Source organism: Canis lupus, chromosome 28 (genome assembly GCF_011100685.1).
Source record: "Canis lupus familiaris isolate Mischka breed German Shepherd chromosome 28, alternate assembly UU_Cfam_GSD_1.0, whole genome shotgun sequence".
Classification (NCBI taxonomy): Eukaryota; Metazoa; Chordata; class Mammalia; order Carnivora; family Canidae; genus Canis; species Canis lupus.
This window is the reverse complement of record NC_049249.1, coordinates 2,363,287-2,383,994: the sequence shown is the minus strand read 5'-3', so window position 1 is coordinate 2,383,994 and position 20,708 is coordinate 2,363,287. Positions and strand designations below refer to the sequence as shown.

Below are 20,708 nucleotides of genomic sequence, written 5' to 3'. Positions count from 1 at the left end.
AGTCTACCTGAGGGGTCCTAGAGGGTGATCCTCTTGGTTCTGAGTATATTAAATTCTGTATGTTAGAAGATGCTCAGTCCCAAATTTATATAAACCAGAAATACTTGTAGAAGGCCCCAACATTGACGACCTAAACATAAATGAGATAAAAGAGGGGGGGCAGAATTGGAATGAGGAATCTCACAGAATGAACCAGCATGGTATACCACTTGGTTCTGAGTGCATGCTGGTCATGTTTTAGAAGGTATTAACTTCTGCCATTGTAGAACAAAATGAGGCAGAGAAAACAAAAGAACACAAAACCAAAAATCATATCCTGTATATCTCTCAAAATTAAGTTGAGTATGTTAAAGTGAATCTAGAAGTGGGAAATATATGTAGGACCTATAATTGTAGAAATATGAATGTCAAAAAGGAAGAAACTTAAAAATGAAGAGGTGGTAAAATGTTGTAGTTAAGGTGGAAAAAGAGAAAAAAAATGGAAATTTATAGTCTGGTATAAAAATTCATTGTACTGGAAAAAGGAAGAAAAAAAAAGTAGGAGCGGTATCCTCTGGTTCTATATACTGTAAATCCCTCGACTTCCCCTGGAGCTTTCCAGCTTGCTCGGTCGAGAACTTGCTCTTCCTCTGTCCTTCCAGTTGGTCTTCTGGAGGAGGGGCCTGCTGTTCTGATTCTCAGATGCATGCACCTGGGGGAGCTGCCCTGCCCCCTGCCAGGTGCACGGTTCAGTGGGTGTTGTTTATCCCGTGAGGCCCCTGTTCCTTGTTGGCCCCGCCCCTCCAGGCACAGGGTGACCCCAGGAGGAACAACCACACTGACGGCAGTCAGCTCTCCAGCCCTGGAGTCAGCTCCCACAGTAACTACCACAGTCTCCCAATCCGCACTGACCTACGTGCTCCTGGGGCAAGTGCGCTGACCTGCACAGCTGGGGGTGCCCGGCGGCAGGAGAGTCCTGGCTGTCCTGTGCCCTCCCCACCTCCACCTGTCTCGGGGGGAGCATAGGATCCTGGGCTGTGTCCACTTAGGGCACTAGGATCTGGGGCCTGCGCTGCTGGAATCACGCTCCCAGGTCCACAGCACCCAAAGGCAGCAGGGTGCAGCCCCCTCCATTCGGAGCCCCCACCGGCTTCTCTCCGAGGCCCGGCTGGCTGCACACTCCAGCCCTTTACCAAGATTGGCCCAGGGTGTGAGGTGCACTTTACCCTGGGGCGCACTTCCTCTTTTAGTGACCCCAGGAATCTGGAGGCTTCCCTGCCCCTCCTGCAGTTCTGCCCAATTTCCCTGCTAAGCACCTTTCCAGCTGGGAAGAATCCAGTGAGAATTTTTTAAAGTTACTGCTGCTCTGGTGCTGGGCTTTCCTGTCCTGGAGGCTCTCGCCTCTGGACCTTAGCCTGGCTCCTCGTGCCCCACCCCCCTGATCTTTTTTATTTTTTACTTTTCCGCCTTCCTACTTCGTTAGAAGCAAAAACCTTTCTTTCTGTAGTGTTCCGGCTGTTCTCTCTTTAAATCTGAGGTCGAATTCATCAGTTTTCAGAATGGTTTGAAAGTTATCCAAGTAAGTTGGTGGGACCCAGTAAGCTGAGGACCCTACTACTCTGCCATCTTGCCCCACCACTAGCTTGTTGGTTTCTTAAACAGACACTTACCCATCTTATCCAGCCCTTCTACTCCTGGGTATTTATTTAGCCAAGAGAAAAAAAAATGTATGTTCTTATAAAGATGTGTATGTAAATGTTGATACTGCTTTATTTCAATAACCAAGTGGGAAAAAATCAAATTGTTCATCAACAGGTGAATGGATAAACTAATAGCAACATATTTATATAATTGTCCAGTTATCAACAATTTTTTAAATGAAAAACTAATACAATACAGTAACATAGATGAATCTCAAAGTAACCATACTGAGTGAAGAAAAAAATCCAGACAAAAAAGGGTACATACTATAGGATTCTACTTATGTAAAAATTCTATAAAATATATACCAATCTGTTGGGACACTAAGTGGATCAGTGGTTGCCTGGGGAAGGCATGGGTAGTGATTACAAGAAAGCATGAGGAAATTCTTCAGAGTGATGAATATTTCTTAATTTTCTTTATCATGGTGATTTCACATGTGCCCAAACTTTTCATATTGTACACTTTAAATAGGTAAAATTTGTTGTATGTCACTGACAGCAAACTTAGTCCTTTGAGAGATTACTTAAAGTAAAGGACTCAGAATGGAGAAGCTGTGGTTTAAAAAGAAATTACTGGTGGTAAGCTCAAACCCATTTAAATAGGGACCCCACACTAAGCAACTACAGAATTTATGGTTACAGGACAGAATAAACAATAAACACAGTAATATAAGATAACTGACTAGCACTGAAATTACTATGACAAGGGATTTTGATTGATATTGCCTAAATTGCCAACCAAGGAAATATTTTCACAACTATCTCCATACTATTTTGGTATTTCATCTTTGCTAAGTGAGAAATACATTCTTGTTCTATATTTTGTTACTTTAATTAAAGAGGTTGAACAGCTTTTCATATATATTAAATGTATATGGTCATTCTTTTTCTCAGTTATTTGCATGGGTTCTTGATATATTAAGAAATTACTTCTTCATCCACCACACATTACAAATAACTTTGTTTACTGTGTGTATCTATATGAGTGTCTGTGGGTGCATAAATTTTGAATGTTTTATGTAGTCAAATCAGTAAGTGTTTCCTGTTGTGCATTTTGGCTTTTCTGCCTTGCTAAGAAAAGCTTTCTTTACTCTAGTGTATTAAAAATATTTAGTATTTTTACTTGGTAATTTTTTTTAATTTATTTTTTATTGGTGTTCAATTTACTAACATACAGAATAACCCCCAGTGCCCGTCACCCATTCACTCCCACCCCCCGCCCTCCTCCCCTTCCACCACCCCTAGTTCGTTTCCCAGAGTTAGCAGTCTTTACGTTCTGTCTCCCTTTCTGATATTTCCCACACATTTCTTCCCCCTTCCCTTATATTCCCTTTCACTATTATTTATATTCCCCAAATGAATGAGAACATATAATGTTTGTCCTTCTCCGACTGGCTTACTTCACTCAGCATAATACCAGTGAATGGGTGACGGGCACTGGGGGTTATTCTGTATGTTAGTAAATTGAACACCAATAAAAAATAAATTTAAAAAATAATAATAAAAAAATTACCAAGTAAAAATACTAAGGCCTAACATTTTATACCTAAAACTATGAATCAGCCGTTCCTCAAAAATTTAACATAGAATTATTATATCATTCAGCAATTCTACTTCTGAGTATACACTTAAAAGAATCAAAGCAGGCATTCAAACAGACATTTGCACACACGTGTACACAGCAATATTATTCACAGGAGCCAAAAGATGAAAGCATCCCAACTGTCTATTAATAGATTAATGGATAAACATTTGATGTATACATACAATGCGATATTATTCAGTTTTAAAAAGGAAAGAAAATTCTGGCACCTATTACAACATGGATGGACTTTACACTATGCAAAGTGAAATACACTGGTCACAAAAGGACAAATATTCTATGATTCCACTTATGTTGAGGTATCTACAGTAAACAAAGTTACAAAGATATAAAGGAAAATTGTGGTTACCAAGTTCTGTGGGAAGAGGAAAATGTACCTACTAAGTGCAAATCCCAGTGCTGAGCACTGAGTGGTTGGTGATAGAGTCAGCTTCTTCTCAAAGGGCAGAATGCCTCAAAGACACTTCTGACACCTCCAAGAGGAATCTGGCTTAGGGAAGAAACCCTGTGGCCCACTACATCCTAAATGCATGCACCATACTCTGTCCCTTTTGCTACCACCACTTTGGGGCATACTGTTGAGATGAAAGCCAGGATGATTAGTCACCTGAATCATGCCTATTCCCCCAAACTCACTCTGGAACAGCTTAGCTTTGCCACCAGCCCAGCTCTATAGGGCCCTTCCAATACCAAAGATGTAAAGTACTTGTTCTTAAAGCTGGTTGAGGAAAATGATATGCCCCTCCTTTTCCTCCTACATGAGGCTTCCTTCTTCCTTTCCCAAGGGGAACTGTTAAGCTTTGCCTCAGGGAGCTGGCATCTGGTGTGAATCCCACCAGTCTCCAGTCCTGAACAGGTGAGAAGGTAAACAAAAGCCACTGTGGCCACGTTAAGAAACAGACTTACCAGGTAAGTCACTTCACCGTTCTGAGCTTCTCTTTCCCAACTGTCAGATGAGAGTAACCACTAACACCTCTTCTGCATCTCTCAAAGCTATCACGTAAAGCACAGTGGGCCTGATCCTGGAGACCTGGGATCGAGTCCCACGTCAGGCTCCCTGCAAAGAGCCTGCTTCTCCCTCTGCCTGTGTCTTGCCTCTCTCTCTCTCTGTGTCTCTCATGAATAAATGGATAAAATCTTAAAAAAGAAAAGTACCTCTGTACTCAGTGGTAAAGTACCAAAGAGAAGAATGTTCATTAGCTTTGTCTTCCTAAGTAAAAAGTTGAATTGGACTGCAGATGGTAAACGTTTCTGGGCCTTAGGAGAGTATAAAACAAGGTAAGGTAGTATGGAGTGCCCTGACCTACTTCTTATATACCAGCCTTGTGGGATGGGAGAGGGATGGACCAGCAAAAGCCTGGTCTTGTTCTGAAATGCACAAAGTGGGAGAAAGTGTAGAGAGGTGAGGTATTCATTCAAAAATGTCTGAGCTCTGGCCATAGACTGAAGGTGCAACAGGCTTTCATCATTATTCTTTCAGCAAGATCCTTACAAAGTGCACTCTTTACAACTTAGTCTTATTCTTCTTATTCTTCCTGGGAAAGGACAAATGGCAAACAAACAAACAATGGGGCTGGGAGGAGCAGGTGACATCCACCAGAGGGGAAGTGCTCAAGGACTATGAGGTCATCTGTCCAAAGGCAGGGTGGGGAGATAAGATTTGGGGCAATTTTTTTTCTTTCCTTTTCTTAATGCCTGGTGAATGAACATTTCTTTTAAGTGCTCAGTGATAGTCAGTGCTTAATTCTGATTAGTTATGTTTGGAGGTCACCAAAAGAAGATGTGGTCCAGGTGACAAATTGTAACTGTACTTATGGTCGTGAGCATTTCATAATGTATATAAATATCAAATCACTATATTGTATAGCTGAAATTAATATCATACTGTATGTCAGCTGTAATTTTTAATGAGGAAAAAAATGTTTAAAATGTTTAATGAGGAAAAAAATGTGTGGGTCTACAAAACACCCTCCAGAGGAAAATGACTACTCAAAAGGATCTGTCACCAGTCATTTCCCTGGCCATCCAGGGCACCAGGACCATGTTGTCCTGCTGGAGGGGCACCCTTGCCTTGCTGCAGTTACAAATGCCATGGCTCAAAAGGGCTTCCTGTAGACATGCCACAAGTTCCACTCCATGAGTCTGGGAATCATGAGACCAGCTAGAAGGGAAGTCAGAGCTGCTCTCTTGAGCTTAGGCTCAGGGTCCCTGTCTGCTTTGCCTGCCACAAAAACCAGACTTTCCTACCTCTCCAGTAACTCAACCTACCTAGGATCTACTTACAGCTTCTCTGTGCCTGACATCATGCAGGAGACAGTCCCTGCCCTCATGTACTCCAGAATATGTTGGGGGAAATAAGAGACAGAAGCAAGTGCTCATGGGACAGAGGGGCAATGTGCAAAAATATAAGTATGAGCAAAAGTTGTAGGAGCTCAGAAGAAGCGCAACTAACTCTGCCAAGGAAGGCTCCATGGAAGAAGCAACACTGGTGTAGTTTCTTGGAGGATGAAATCAGGAGACAGAGAAAGAAGATAAGAGTACTCCAGACAAGGGAAGCTAACATGCCAAGACTTCAAGGAGATAAGAAGTAGAGTTCAAGAAAGAGCATAGTAGTTGAAACACAGCATGAGGCACAGCAAGCCAAGAATACTTTGGTATGAATGCCCTCACCCCAGGTCACCCATAATGTGGGAATGCCATGCCAAAAGAGAAGTTTCCATGCCATGAGAAGCAGAAAAGCTATTGGGGACTATTGCTCCATTCATTACCCCACTCATAAAGAAGGAAAGTCATCTGAAACAAGTATGTCACTGTTTCCAACCCGCCTCCAGAGCAGTGACATGGTGGACCTGCCCAGAGAAAGAGGCAGGCCATAAGAAAAGAGCTCCATAGGTCCCCCTAAGAGGACTGACTTTATTTGGAAGAGAGCATGGGGAGGTTCAACCTAAGGGTGCTATCAAAAACAGTGGAGATTTTGGTGGCAGGCAATTAAGAAGAGAATGGCGCTTAATGAGAGCAACAATCCAAGGTATAAACCAACTGGAGGTATGCAATAGAAACCAAGAAAGGAAACTGCCAAAATAAATCCTCCTAGGCTAAAACAAACTTCAAAGACAGTTTTCAAAAACTACTGCTATAAAAGGTCCAACTTTATTTGGATATGACTATAAAGCAATTTATATCCCAGGGCATTGTCAAAAACAACAGCAATCAGCCAGCAATTAGTGAAGGCTAATAGTAGGATGTGGTACCAAAAGAGTCAGAAAAGCAGACAGAGAAAGAGGCAAAGAGAGAACAGCTAAAAACCTTGTCATGCCCCCTTGGGGAATGCATGTGCCCAAGGTGGCATTCTGAGGAGTGACAGAAGAACCTCCTGCACTACAGAGGAAACAGACTTCACTGTATTGGTGAGTCAAGTCAATAAAAAATAATCAAAGGACAGCAACAGATGCATAGACCAATTGAACAGAATAGAGTCTAGAAAGAAACCCATAAATATGGTCAACTAAACTATAACAAGTGTGCCAAGGGTATACAATGGGGAAAGAATAGGGTCTTCAATAAATGATGTTGGGAAAACTGGATATTCACAAGCAAAAGAATGAAACTGAGCCCTTATCTTACACCATATATAAAATCAACTCAAGATGGATTAAAGGCTTAAACATAAAGGCTGAAATGGTAACACTCCTACAAGAAAACATAGGGAAAAAGCTCTTTGACATTGGCCTTGGCAATTATATTTGGATATGACACCAAAAGCACAGGGAAGTAAAAGCAAAAATAAATAAATGAGACTACATCAAACTGAAACTCTTCTGCATAGCAAAGGAAGCAATGAACAAAATGAAAAAAAAACAACTATTCAATGGGAGAAAATATTTGCAAACCATACATCTAATAAGAATTTAATCTCCAAAATATATAAGGAACTCCTACAACTGAATCGCAAAGAAACAAAAAACCGAATCAAAACTGGGCAAGTGACTTGAGTAAACATATTTTCAAAGACATACAAATGGCCACCAGGTGCATGAAAAGGTACTCAACATTACTAATCAGATAAATGCAAATCAAAACTACAATGAGATAACAAACTCACACTGTCAGGATGGCTATTATCAGAAAGACAAGAGGTAACAAGTGTTGGCTACAGTGTGAAGAAAAGGGAACCTTTGTGCAATGTTGATGCGAATGTAAATTGGTGCAGTAACTATGAAAAACAGTATGGGGTTTCCTCAAAAAATTAAAAATAGAACTACCATATGATCCAGCAATCCCACTTTTGGGTATAGATCCAAAGGAAATGAAATGAGGGTCTCAAAGAGGTTTCTGCATTCCCATGTTTATTGCAGCATTATTCACAATGGCTAAGATATGGAAACGACCTAAGTGCCCATCGATGGATTAATGTATGAGGAAAATGTGCATCTATATACAATGGAATACTATGTATCCATAAAATGTTGTTGCATTTGCAACATGGATGCAACATGGATGACCCAGGAAGACATCATGCTAAGAAAGCAAATACTATATGATCTCACATGTAGAATCTTAAAAAGTTGAACTCAGAACCAAAGAGTAGAGCAGTGGTCAGCAGGATCAGGGATGTAGAGATGTTGGTCAAGGGGTACAAACTTCCAGTTATAAGATAAATAAGTTCTGGATATCTAATGTACAGCATGGTGACTGTAGTCCATAACATTATACTGTATAGTTGAAATTTGCTAATAGATCTTAAGTGTTCTCATCACGCACAAAAAAAAAAAGAAAGAAAAATAAAAAAAGGAAATCATGATGATGGATGATTGCAGTAATCATGTCACAGTGTATCCATTTTTCAAAACCTCACATTGTGCACATTAAATATATACAATTTTATTTGTCAGTTATACCCTAACAAAGCTGGGGAGAGGGAGGCATAAAAATAAATAAATAGCTTTCCTTCAAAAAAAAAGGTAAAATATTCAGGAATAAATTTAATAACAAAAAATGCACTGAAAACTACAAAACATTATTGAAATAAATTAGAGAAGATCTAAATGAATCGAAAGATGTCCCATGTTCCTGGTTCAGAAGACTTAGAAAAACTTTTTAAAATGTTTTAAGCACCACATATGTACTATAGCAATAAATGAGGGAAAGCAAGCTAAATGCCCAATAATAGTGGACTAATGAAAAGAAATAGTGGTATACCCATATAACTGAATATTATGCAGTTGTCAAAATATTTTGAAGGTAAAATTATGTAGGAAAATGCATGTTATAATACTAAGGAAAATGCAAATCTGACAAATTACACACTATGGTGTGGTCCTGATGGTGTAAAAATGTCTAATAATAAATAATTTACTACTTTTCTATCCACGAATTTTGTTTCTATATCAAACTTTTCTTTAATGTCTACAATAATTTATTACTTTTATCCAAAAAAGTGTTGTACGTACTTTTTAAAGAAAAACAATAGTCATTTCATTCCCAGATGTCAAGTGCAACTCCATAGCCATTCTTCACACCACCCGCAGGGGTTCCTGAAGCCTGTCTCTTGGCCTGGCAGGGGTTGGGTCCCAATTTTGTGTTAGCTTCACGTGTGCATCTCAGCTGTGCCCATTCTTTCATGTCTTGACTCCCAGAGAATCCCTTCAGTGCCTGTCTTTCCATGAATAAGGCTAGTCCCACTGAAATCTGCCCTTATCTCCCACTTGTGGAAAGTGGACTGGCGGGTACCCACTCTGCTCAGTGGTTGGTCCTGCCAGGCAGAGAAGGAAGCAGGATTTGCCACCAGGTGGAGCCCGGGGTCCCAGAAATAGGGAGCCTGCCTCAGGCCTGCCTCTTTGCTCCTCCCCAACAGTGAGTGTACAAGAAGGCAGGGGACTTGACACACCCACCTCCCAAACACACATGGAATGAACTTATATTTTAATTTAGTTCAGCTCATTACTGAATGTGTACCAGTTCTTCAGTTGGCGCTGGGGAGGGGAAGGGCTGTGAGCCTGAGCCTAGTAAGTGGGAATGAAGTGTGGGGGGTGCAGGCCAATACAGAAGACTTATAAAATCATGTCACGGCAGTGGGAAAGCTGACCACCCATGGAGGCTTCCTTCTAGGGAGCAACATCTTCTACTAACATCTCTTTCAGGTTTCAGCCTGAAAATTAGAAAGCTGACCGAGGACTCCGCCAGGCAGCGCGCTCCCCAGGTGCCGGTCCCAATTCCTGGAACATGTTTGCTGTGGAGTCCACCACATCTTCTGTCCCAGAACTTCCAGTCAGTGGCCCCCCGCCCCCAGGAGCCATCACCAAGCAAGCCTAACGCCTTCCCCACCATATCCGTCTCCCCGCCCCCAAGTTTCTTCAGCCAACCCGCCCCCCGACCTCCCCGAGCCCGCAGGCCTCTCCAGACAACACCTAAGCGTTGGGATGTGTGTGTTGTTGACCCGGCCTCCCTCTGGCTGCCCTGCTCCCTGCTCTCCTCGGAGGATCTCTTGTCCTGAGAGCGGCTGGCATCTGACTCCCTTCGGTGCCCACTTGCCCCCGCCGAGAGTGACATTCAGCCAAGCCTTTGGATGAAGCCAGAGCTGACCGAAGTCTCTGGCTTCCAGAGACCACTCTCCGTGTCGGCTCTGGCGTGGCTTCCTCCAGGGAGTCTTCCCGGAATCCCCAGGTGAGTCTCCCCTTTCCCTGTAAACTGCCAGAGCACCGCTGGTCTAAGAAACCATGGCATGGGCGATCACCCCAGTCACAATGGGAACCTTAGGGAGTGTAGGGACTATGTCGCATTTTCTGGAGGTCCCCGGGACCCCAACCCTACGCCTTCTCGGAGCCTGGCGCTGAGGCAAGCAGAGGCAGAAAGGAAGGGTGGAGAGCGGGAACGATGAATAGGAAACAGTGAGTGAGTGAACGGATGCACGGGGAAGGGGATGGCAGCTTAGGTGGTCCCGGCCCCAAGACGCCTAACAGACACCGAGCGAAAGCCGCCGCGAGAGGCTGAACTGCGGGAGCCCTCGCTCGCCCGCCGCGGGTCGCGAGCGGCCTGAGCCTCGGGGCGGGCGGGGGGGGGGGCTGGGGCTGGGGTTGGGGGCGGGCGGGAGGCGGGGCTGGGGGCGGGCGCGGGCGGGGGGGCGGGGCTGGGGGGGCGGGCGCGGGCGGGGGGCGGGGCGGGGGCGGGGAGCGGGGCGGGCTGGGGCGGGGCTGGGGCTGGGGGCGGGCGGGGGCGGGGCTGGGGGCGGGCGCGGGCGGGGGGCGGGGCTGGGGCGGGCGCGGACTGGGGCGGGGCTGGGGCTGGGGGCGGGCGGGGGGCGGGGCGGGGGGCGGGGCTGGGGCGAGCGCGGACTGGGGCGGGGCTGGGGGCGGGGGCGGGGGGCGGGGGCGGGGCTGGGCGGCGCGGGATGGGCGGGGATGGCGCTGGGGGGGGCGCGACCGGGGACGGGTGGGGCGGGGCGGCTGGGGCGGGCGTGGGGCTGGGGGGGGCGCCCGGGGGGCGGGCTGGGCGGGCGCGGACTGGGGCGGCTGGGCTGGGGGGCGGGCTGGAGCTGGGGGCGGGGGCGGGGGGCAGGCAGGCAGGCAGGGCGGGGGCGGGCTGGGGGCGGGGCGGGGCGGAGGCTGCGGCCCTGGTCCCCGCGACCCGCGGACGCGCGCGAACCCGCCGTGCCGAGGCTCGTGGAGCTCGCAGCCCTCCGCCATGCCGTCCTACACGGTCACCGTGGCCACCGGCAGCCAGTGGTTCGCTGGCACCGACGACTACATCTACCTCAGCCTCGTGGGCTCCGCCGGCTGCAGCGAGAAGCACCTGCTGGACAAGCCCTTCTACAACGACTTTGAGCGCGGCGCGGTGAGGGCGCGGGGCTAGGGCCGGGCTGGGCACCCCCAGGGTCCCGTCGGGGCGACCCAGACCAAGTCGGGGCGGGGGGCGCCCGGGACCTGTTGAGGTGGTAGGGACTGGGCTAGGGCAGTGTCCGGGACTCCGTCGGGGCGTCTGGGACCCAGGTGCAGGGGCGGGAGGCTTGCAGGGTGAGACCTGCAGGGCGCCGCGCTTCTGCCCGGCAGCAGGAGAAGGCGCGAGGTCCGCTTACCGTTTCACAGCTGGGACCCGAAGGCTCTGAAAGGTTCCTCGTTGGGCAAGTGCTGTGGGCAGCGCTACTTGTGCCCCGTTTTGTAGGGCTCCTTCCACACGTGGGGTTTGGGGGCGTGCAGGTCCTTGCTCTACTGTGAAGCACAGATGGCACCTCGAAGCAGCCTCAAGCTGTGGGGAGAAAGCACAAGTCTGGGAGTTCAGAGCTCTGGGTTGAATCTGGGCCTGACTGCTGGCACACTCTGTCCCCTCACTGGGACTCCGTTCCCTCAAATGTAAAATGGAAAGGATGATTTCAGGCTGGTCCAGGAATCTGGTTGAGCCTAAGCCCAGCTACTGGCCCAGAGTGAAGTTAGCAGATGTCTTCACACCTGTATAGCGCACATTCTCAGGACAGGTCCCCAAAGGAATTTAGAGGGAAGAACAAGAGAACTCAAGCAAGCAGCCTTTTGCAAGACCTGGAGATTGTCTGTCTCCCAGCAGGGTATACACTAGGGAACACTTCCACCCCAGACATGAGGGCACAGTGGATCAAGAAGAGGAAGGAGGGCCTTCTCCTCTCCCCTTCTTACTAGATATCCTGGAGCTGTGGGAATCCAGAGAGCAAAAAAAGAGCCAGTATTTACTGTACGTCTACTCTGTGGTGCCACGTACAGGTGGCCTCATTTAGAAGTGAACTCCTGATGCTGATCTGGGCATGAATTCCAGCCCTGTGGCTTTCTCTCTGAGCATGGCAGGTCATGATCCTGACTGAGCTTTTAATGACTTGCCCAGTCCACTGCCAAGTGCATAGGAAATGTTCATTGTATGATTATTGTGACAGTCTCAACACACTGCATGCCCAACACACTTCCATCCGCCGCCGCCCCCCCCCCCCCCCCCGCCCACCCAGATCCTGAACTGGACCAAAAAGATTCAGACTTTACAAAGTGGTCTTTTCACCCTTTAGTTGTTTGTTAGGTTGAACCATATGTCAAAATTGCTCATAGTTGACAATTTTTTGATAAGCAAAACTGGGAATTTCATATGGTTCAACTGAATATTTCTTGGATAAAATTCATGAATTAGGTTTCAAGTCTGTAGAGGCTGCAGTAAGTAAATAATAGTCTACTGCTTTTCCCAAATTCAAACTCAAAGTGGGCTTGATTCATCCCCAGGAGCTTCAAAATCTTGTTATTAGAGGACTTGGCACTTAGCCAAGTTCAGGACGTTAGCCTGGTCCAAGCTCCCTTTAGGAAGAGTGAGGTGTTAAATATAAAAACAATGGTCTGTTGTTTGGTGTGCCCATTAGGGAACTGGCCCAGAGGACCGTGGTGCAGGAGGGCCAATAAGACATCCATTTGGGAAGATGACACCTTCTGCCATTTCTGTAGGACTTTCATTTAATTCCATTCATTCGTGGTTCCCCCAACATCTCAGGAAGGAGGATAGGATACAGATTATTTCCCCTTAATAAATGGACTGCAATGGGCCCTATTTTCCTTTACACACACACGCGCGCACGCGCACACACACACACACACACATCTGTGTGCTCATGCTGTATAGGACAGGGCACCCCACATGTGGCCTCTACCAGGAGGAGACACTGTAGTGTGACAATAACAGGATCATTAGAGGAGGGGTAAAAGCACTGTTCTGTTCATTACTTCCCCACCTTGAGAATTCATTCAAATGACACTGTGACAAAACATCTCAGTGAAAGTCCCAGAAGCAAATTTCAGGAGAGGTTTGCATGTCACATTTCCATTGAGGTGGGAGAGGGCAAGTCAGGAGAGCCGCTAGGCTGCAGGGGAATTGGTTAGTTCCTAAAGACTCTGAAAAAAAAATTCACTTTTGAGAAAGTTCCTGTTGATGCAAAGCTACTCCACACTTTGTCTTGCACAGCCCAGAGCTACTTCCTCATTCTCCAGCTGCTGTCTCTTTAAGGACAGTCTGTTCCTGTTGGGTAAAGGTGAAAAAGAAACCTTAGAAGAGGAAATATTTGCTGAGAAGAACTGCCCATCCCCTCTTACATGGGAAAGGGTTCTAATCATTATGGTCAACAACAGTCACAGTCACAATAAAGGCTGTTACCAGGCAGCCTGTCCAGTCATCCCTAGGTCTTTGGCAGGTCAACATGCACATTCCTCTGGGCACAATTCAAATGATAGAACTGATTTCTTCTCCATAAATTGAGTTACAGATTCCTAGCTATTCTCATCAGAGTTCCACATACTGATTCGGGTCAGGACTGGGAATTGAAGCCCTTCAAAGGTGAGATTCTCCTGTGAACGGTCATACCCTCAGTGGCTTCCCTACTGCCTGCTTGGGAAAGCCCATACCATGAACCCACACAGCCCAGAGACTGGCCCAAGTCTGGGCAAATTGATTTGTCTCCGAATTTCTGTCAGTTGAAAGCAGTTCAAGTCAAATGGGACAACTTTTACAGATCTGAAGATCTCTGGGAAATATTACTTGATCCATTTTCATTCCAAGACAGCACTTTTAGGAAAGCTAGGGACAATACAGAAGTGTTTAGTATATTGTCCTTAAATGTATTCAGTGAGTGTAGACAAGTCTTACAACTATATATACTTCTCAAGTATATTCAGGGTATGTTAATCTTATTAATCTCCCTATGAAGCCAATACTCTAGAATACCTCCTCAGTAATAATATATTAATGAAAAATAAACATTTCCCTGTAAGCTTCAATCTCTATCCCCTAGTCTTCCCTCTCTGTCCTCTCTTCCCTACATTCTGGCTCCTGTTTCTCCTTTTCTTCCTTCCTGTCCCCCTAGTTCCCATCACCACCGAATGTCCCCCATTTCTCTCTTCTTTTCTGCTCCATTTTCTCCCTCTTTCTCTGTTTTCCAGTGTCCCCTAGTTCCCTCTTCCCTGCTCCATAACCTCCTCATCTCCCTGCCCAGCCCCTTAACCTCCATCAATATGAGCATCCCAGGCTGGGCCTCAGGACTCTGCTCTGTCCTTGCTCCAGCAGAGAGATCCCTCTCCCTGTCCCAGCAACAGCAGGGATCTGGGACAGAAACAAAGAAATCTTTCTAAAAATGCTGATATAAAGATCAAATGAAAAGTGACCAGCTAACACATTGATGAAATATTCAAAAGCCTTAAAACCATATATGTAATAAAGAGTTTAAAGCAATGAGTAAAACTAGAAAACTGGCCCTTCTGTGAGATGAGACTGGGGAATTGCATGTTTCCCTGCCTGTGCATCCCTCTTCAGCATCTGACCATTGCACCTCTACCTCTAACCCAAGGAACTCTAGGCTCTAACCTCCTCCTTCTACACATGCATTCCCCACCTCAGGGGTCTTGCTCTCTCAGTTCCCTACATCTAAATGCCTTGCCCATCTCTTCCCCTCCCCATTCACCTCACCCCCCAAGAGCTGCCACAAATGCCATCTGTTAGGCTTTACCATATCCTTCCACTCCACTCCATGTTGGCCCTTCATACTTTATATCAAGAGGTTGAACCAGGACTAAAAGCAAGGTCAGGTGTCTCCCAGTCCAGGGCTTTACACATGATATTATCAGGGGAACAGTGGGAGGAACTTGGGCTTGGCCATCCACAGATACGGATTCTAAATGCAGAGCCACCAGTTACTAGCATGGTAGCTACCTTAGTTTCCATCAGTAAAATAAGATGATCATCTTCTTGGCCATGTTCATATACTATATTTATTGAGGGCCTGTTATGGGTAATCCACTGTTGATAGCATCCAGTGTACAGAATGGACATGAGAATTCGACGTTTCATGGCAAACAGATGATAGACACAGCATTCGCCCAGTGTACTGGCCTACAGAGAAGAGACAGGAAGATACATCTCACAGTTCCTAAGACCTGACTTTGCTGTCTGATGTACAGAGCCCTGAGATCTTCCTGGAGGCCTTACTCTCTCCTCTATGACTCCCCAATAGTGGCTCCCTTAGGTGCCAGAGCCACAGACTAGACTTTGTCCCTAAGACTTTCTGAGTTGGGTGAGACTGAATTCCTCTGGCCCTGGTTTACCTTCCTATAGTACCAGGTCTGAAGCCAGGACCAGCCAGATACAAGCCAGACAGACAGGCCTGTCACTCTCCCCCTGCCAAAGACCCCATTAGATGGCATGTTGAGTCCCTGTTAGTCTGTCTGACCTGTTCATTCTAGGTGAAACTCCAGGGCGCTCTGCCAGGCATCAATGGGGGTGGTGGGGGAAGGGGACCTGAAGAGTTCCATTCTCCTGTGACTGCATCACAGGTATGCTGAATGGAGACCCCACTGTCCTCAGAGAAGCTGCTCCATTTCTTCCTGGTCAGTTACCACTGCCAGCTGGACACCTAGCCCTCCATCTGAGAATCACCCAGTCCTGCAGAGTCTTCTTTGGTCCCAACTCCCTTCCCTTTTTATTACAAGGTCCTGAACTCACCTTTCCCAAGATAGTGTCCACACTCAAGGCACTTTTTACTTTAGAATGGCTGTCCTCTCATCACTTACCCTGGCATCAAAACCACAGACACTGTCAACCCACTCTAGCTCCTTGGAGACACAGGAAAGCCACTTTCCTGGAGCAGCTGTCCAGGCCCAGTCCTTACCACATTCTGACTTCCCTTTGCCTGCCTGCAGTGCCAGCAACAAAAATGCACATGGCCCCTTCTCCACTCTCAGGAATTCTCTCCAGATTTTGAGCCAAGAGGTTTGAGCTCACAGGCTCAATTTCTTCCTCCCACATCAACTTCTGGCTACTCAATTTGCTGTGTGTATTCAGGGATGGATCACAGCACAGAGGCCCATACTAGCTCATGGCTGTTCATAAGCAGTAACCTCAGGAGTCCAGGAAGAAGGACCTGTTGATTCTGATGCACACAGCAGCTGGTTACCTGTGGCCTTGGAGAAAGAAGCCTACTTAGATATCATATCACTTGGAATTCTCAATGGTCCAACAAGCTAGGCATTCTTTCCCCTCGATAGATGAAGAAACAGAGCTTCAGGGAGTAAAGCAATTTGCTGAGGCCCATGACCAGTCACTTTGGATCTGCAGTATGATTTCAGAATGAGGCTGGCTGAGATGCCCTGTTGCATGGCTCACCTTGCCCTCTGCCCCATACTGCCCACCCCCAGTCCTTGGTTGGATTCTCTTTCGTGGCCCCATGGGAGAGCTGAGGTCTCTGCCCATCTGCCTGGCTGGCAGGTGGAGTCTGGAGTGGGGAGAGGCCCTGCAAATGTCCAGTGCCTATTCTCCTTCTCCAAATGGACACTGGGCCTACTGTTGCCTCAGCTCAGGGGGTCTCCATTCTCTCCCAACCCCAGAAGCCATCCCACAAGAGCTGTGTCCTTCCTTTCTTCTTTTCCTCCCAGCTCCTCAGGTCATTCAGCCCCTCACTGGGACTCCTCTCCCACCCCTGCATCCTGGGACCTGCTGGCTCCTTCCCAGGCATCAGCACCCTGCAGTACAGACAGGCTCCCCAGCTGAGGTCCCACAGGCCTGGGGGTCAGTGCTCTCTGAGACCTCACCTGTGGATTCTGCTCTCCCACAGGACACACTGTGGGGTAAAATAGTTCTTTCACCCTGCAGGATTCTGCATTCTGGCAATACAGATGTGCCTGCACACCTGTTAGGGACCAAGAAGCGTCATCTCAGCACAGAGGCCTGGCTCCTTGGTCCTCAGAAACTCTATGAGGACCCAGGCTCAGACCACAGGGCACAGGGAGGAGGCTTCCTCTTTCTAACCACAAGTGTCTGGCGTCTTCCGTAACCACAACATGCGAGCTGTACTGTGCTCCGAGCCAAGAGGTTTGCTGAAAATACCCAACTTCCCATTCGTCTTAGGAAGTCCTCCCTGGGGCTCCTCTGGAAGCTTGGTGAGAGAAGGAAATAGAGACATATGGGGTCTCACGCAGAATGAACACCCCTCCCCTCCATTTACTTCACTGTCATGCTGATAGTGTTCCTCTAGGTTCTGCCATCAAGGAAAAAGTTCAAGGGTTGGTGAAATCTGGCTTAGAAAGTACCTTGAGGGACAGTCTGCGTGGCTCAGTGGTTTAGCGCCGCCTTTAGCCCAGGGCATGATCCTGGAGACCCGAGATTGTGTCCCACATCAGGCTCCCTACATAGAGCCTGCTTCTCCCTCTGCCTGTGTTCTGTCTCTGTCTCTGTCTCTCTGTCTCTGTCTCTGTCTCTCTCTCTCTGTCTCTCATGAATAAATAAATAAAATCTTAAAAAAAAAGGTACCTTGGGGGAGCACTGAGGCCAGGGCTCCCCAAACCTGCAGGTGTATAGAACACCCAGTACAGTGCTCGAGCTCTCCTTTCTTTCTGTCTGCCATCAAGAGCTGCAGACACACAGATCACCCCAAAGCCATGGAAGAGCTGCCTAGCACCCCACCATGCCTGCCCATCTCCTAGAGTCAGGAGCCTGGCAGCCTGGAGCACTGAGGCACTGAGCAGCTCAGTGCCAGGGACCTGGTGGGCAGTCTGCGCATGGCCTGCAGTGGCACCTTTTAGCCGCAAGACCAGCCTCAACCCACCACTGTGCCACAGATGTAGTGGGAACTGCTTATCTGATTTTCTTGACCTTGCTGTGGCTCAGTGAACAGCACCTGCCCTAGGATGACAAATATCTATGCAATTTCACTTGCGTCTGAGCCTCCCCATTTCACTCAGTTATCTGCTCCCCAGAGAATAAGAGAGACATGGAGCAGCTGTGCTGGAATGGTCTGAATTAAAATTCCATCTCTGCAAAGAAATAGCTGAAATGGGACTTTGTAAGCCTCAATATCTTCATCTGTGACACAGTCATGACTGCCCCCCACCCTCACATCATTGTGAGGATCTATAGCTATCAGCAGCAAGCCCTTTGCAAGATGGAAAGGGCTACCCAGAATGCAAAGGCCAGTTTGCCCCTCCAGCCTGTAGGGTGGAAAGGCCAGCAGCTCCCCTGCCCTCATCATGAGCAGGGGCATCTGAAGAGGACCCTCACCAAGCACAGCCTACCAGAGGGCATCCCGGCCTGGAGTCTCCTCTCCTCCAGCCTGAATCATGTGCAGACAGCAGGACGTCCCTCTCTGAGCAGCACCATCCGTCTCTTACTCATTAGACCTCCATCTCCATAAAGGCAGAGCCCAGGACTTGTCCACCTGTCTCCTAGGTACAGCACAGAGCCTTGCCGAGGGCAGGCATTCTGCAAACATCTTGGCAAACCTCTCCTCATTCTCCCATGCCCTTCTTTCTCTGGTCAGGGTCCCCAGCAGCTGAACCCCATGTAAACTAAGGGGTGATGCAGAGGCTCAGGAACCACCCCCCCTCCAGACAATCTGATTTGCCCTTTTTTTTTTTTTCTCTCAGGTTGATTCTTATGATGTGACCGTAGATGAAGAACTGGGCGACATCCAACTGGTCAAAATCGAGAAGCGTAAGTATTGGCTCCATGATGACTGGTACCTAAAGTATATCACGCTGAAGACGCCCTGTGGAGATTACATCGAGTTCCCTTGCTACCGCTGGATCACTGGTGAGGGCGAGATTGTCCTGAGAGATGGACGTGGTGAGTATTTCAAGCTCCTTCCACTCCCTGAGCTTCCCAGGAACCCAAGGGGTTTGCAGGCCCTCCTTTCTCAAAGAACTGTATTCATGGGCTTAGGCTCCAGGGTATCCCACACAGGACTGGGAAGGGAAAAAGTTGACTAGGAGTGCCCCAAGCACAGCCTAGAGGGGCCATGGTCATGCCTGGTGGTCATGGGCACCAGTTGTTAAATATGAAGTCCTACATTTCACTAAAAGAGAAAAGAACTTAAAATCTGCCCTCTTCAGCAAGACCCTCCAATGTGCAGACCCCAACCTGGCACTTTCTTTCTTATTCCTCATAAGAGACAGCCAGCTGGCCTGGTATGGAGGAGCAGAGAGAAGAATGGATGGCAAAGGTCAGCTAAAGCCACTGTCTCTCTGAATGAGTCCCCCTTGCATGCTAGCCTCTTAGTGTGTGAGCGTCAAACCCATGCCTTGGCAAAATTCTGACTCCAAATGATGGTCCTTCAGTTTGCTCACACTCTAAACCCAGGACAAGAAGTCTTCAAAGCTGTGAGTCACTAAAATAATGAGGAAGAGGACAGATGCTTTTGTCAGTAAGATGTTTAATACTTCCTAGTTGGCAGTGCATTCCTATCCTAGTAGATCATTCATTCTTCACAGAGGTTCAGTGGGGTAGGTAAAATGGAAATGATTACTACCCCCATTTTTTAGCTAAGAACACCAAGACAAAACAGGAAAAACTTCTTTTCTACCCAGTATTCAGGCTGCACCCCATGGTTTCTCACATGGAATTTAAGAAACCAAATTCCAAAAACATTTATGAGCTGAATGACTGGAGCTAGGAGGATTTTTGTCTCCCGACCTGACAGGAAAAAAAAAAAAAAGTCACAAAATTCACTCTGTCTTGTGGTGGCCAGAATGTGAATAGTTGTGGACAGGGTACTTCTCTTTCTCTAGAATTAGAAAAACAACTAGCTCCAGGTCTCCCTCATACCCCTCCAACCCAGGATTCTTGGTTGTGCAGTCCTTTTTCCCACAGACCCTGAATCCTTTTCTGGCAAAAAACATATGCATATGGCACATTCAAATGCAGGATATTTAGAAAGGTGTAGGCCAGTATGCTGGGGAGCACACCAGTGTGCAGGCCATTAGCACTGCTAGTTCAGGCGGGGTGAGGGGAAGGAAAGAATGCCAGAATAATCCCAGAAGGGGGGTGTCCTGGAGACAGAGCTCCATTAGGAGTAGCTGTAGCCACCAGTAGAGATATATACAGCGTGGGGAAGCATGGAGAGAGGACCTGGGGAGTAAATGTCCTCTCCTCATTCTCCCATGCCCTTCTCTCTCTGGTCAGGGTCCCCAGCAGCTGAACCCCATGTGAAGCCCAATGATGCAGTTCATTCCAATGAAGAATAAGATCAGGGCCTTCAGGGACAGGACAAGGTGAAGGCTAGATCTGGAGGGGCACATAGAAGCTATCCATCGATTGCTGTGAAACAATCTTAGTGGCTTTAAATAGCCATTTTATTTTGTTCATAATCTTATGGGTCAGAATTTGGGAAAGACTCAGCCAGGCAGTCATCTGTGAGCCGTGGAGCATCAGCAGAGGGGGAAGGACTAGCAGGCTCACTCCTAAGATGGTTCTTCTCTCACATGTCTAGTGCCTTGGGGCTCCTTACCCTCTCTCCCCACATGGAATCTCTCATTCCTGAAGCCTTCTCTATGGAGTTGGGCTTCCCACAGCTTGGCAGTCACAGGATAATTGCACTTCTTATGCAGCAGCTGGCCTCCAAGAGCGAGTATTCCAAGAGATAGAAAGTGGAAGCTGCCCGTCTCTTCCTGTCT

General features: G+C 47.5%; 1 protein-coding gene across 1 annotated transcript in view; it reads left to right on the top strand.

Annotated features, from left to right (window-relative positions):
- Nucleotides 1-10,954: 10,954 nt before the first annotated feature.
- Nucleotides 10,955-20,708, top strand: part of ALOX5 (arachidonate 5-lipoxygenase) — a 57,261-nt gene continuing 47,507 nt past the window's right edge. The window contains 2 exon segments of the mRNA NM_001205113.1: nucleotides 10,955-11,115; nucleotides 18,684-18,882. Coding sequence (NP_001192042.1) covers nucleotides 10,966-11,115; nucleotides 18,684-18,882 — 349 coding nt within the window. The 5' untranslated portion in view covers nucleotides 10,955-10,965.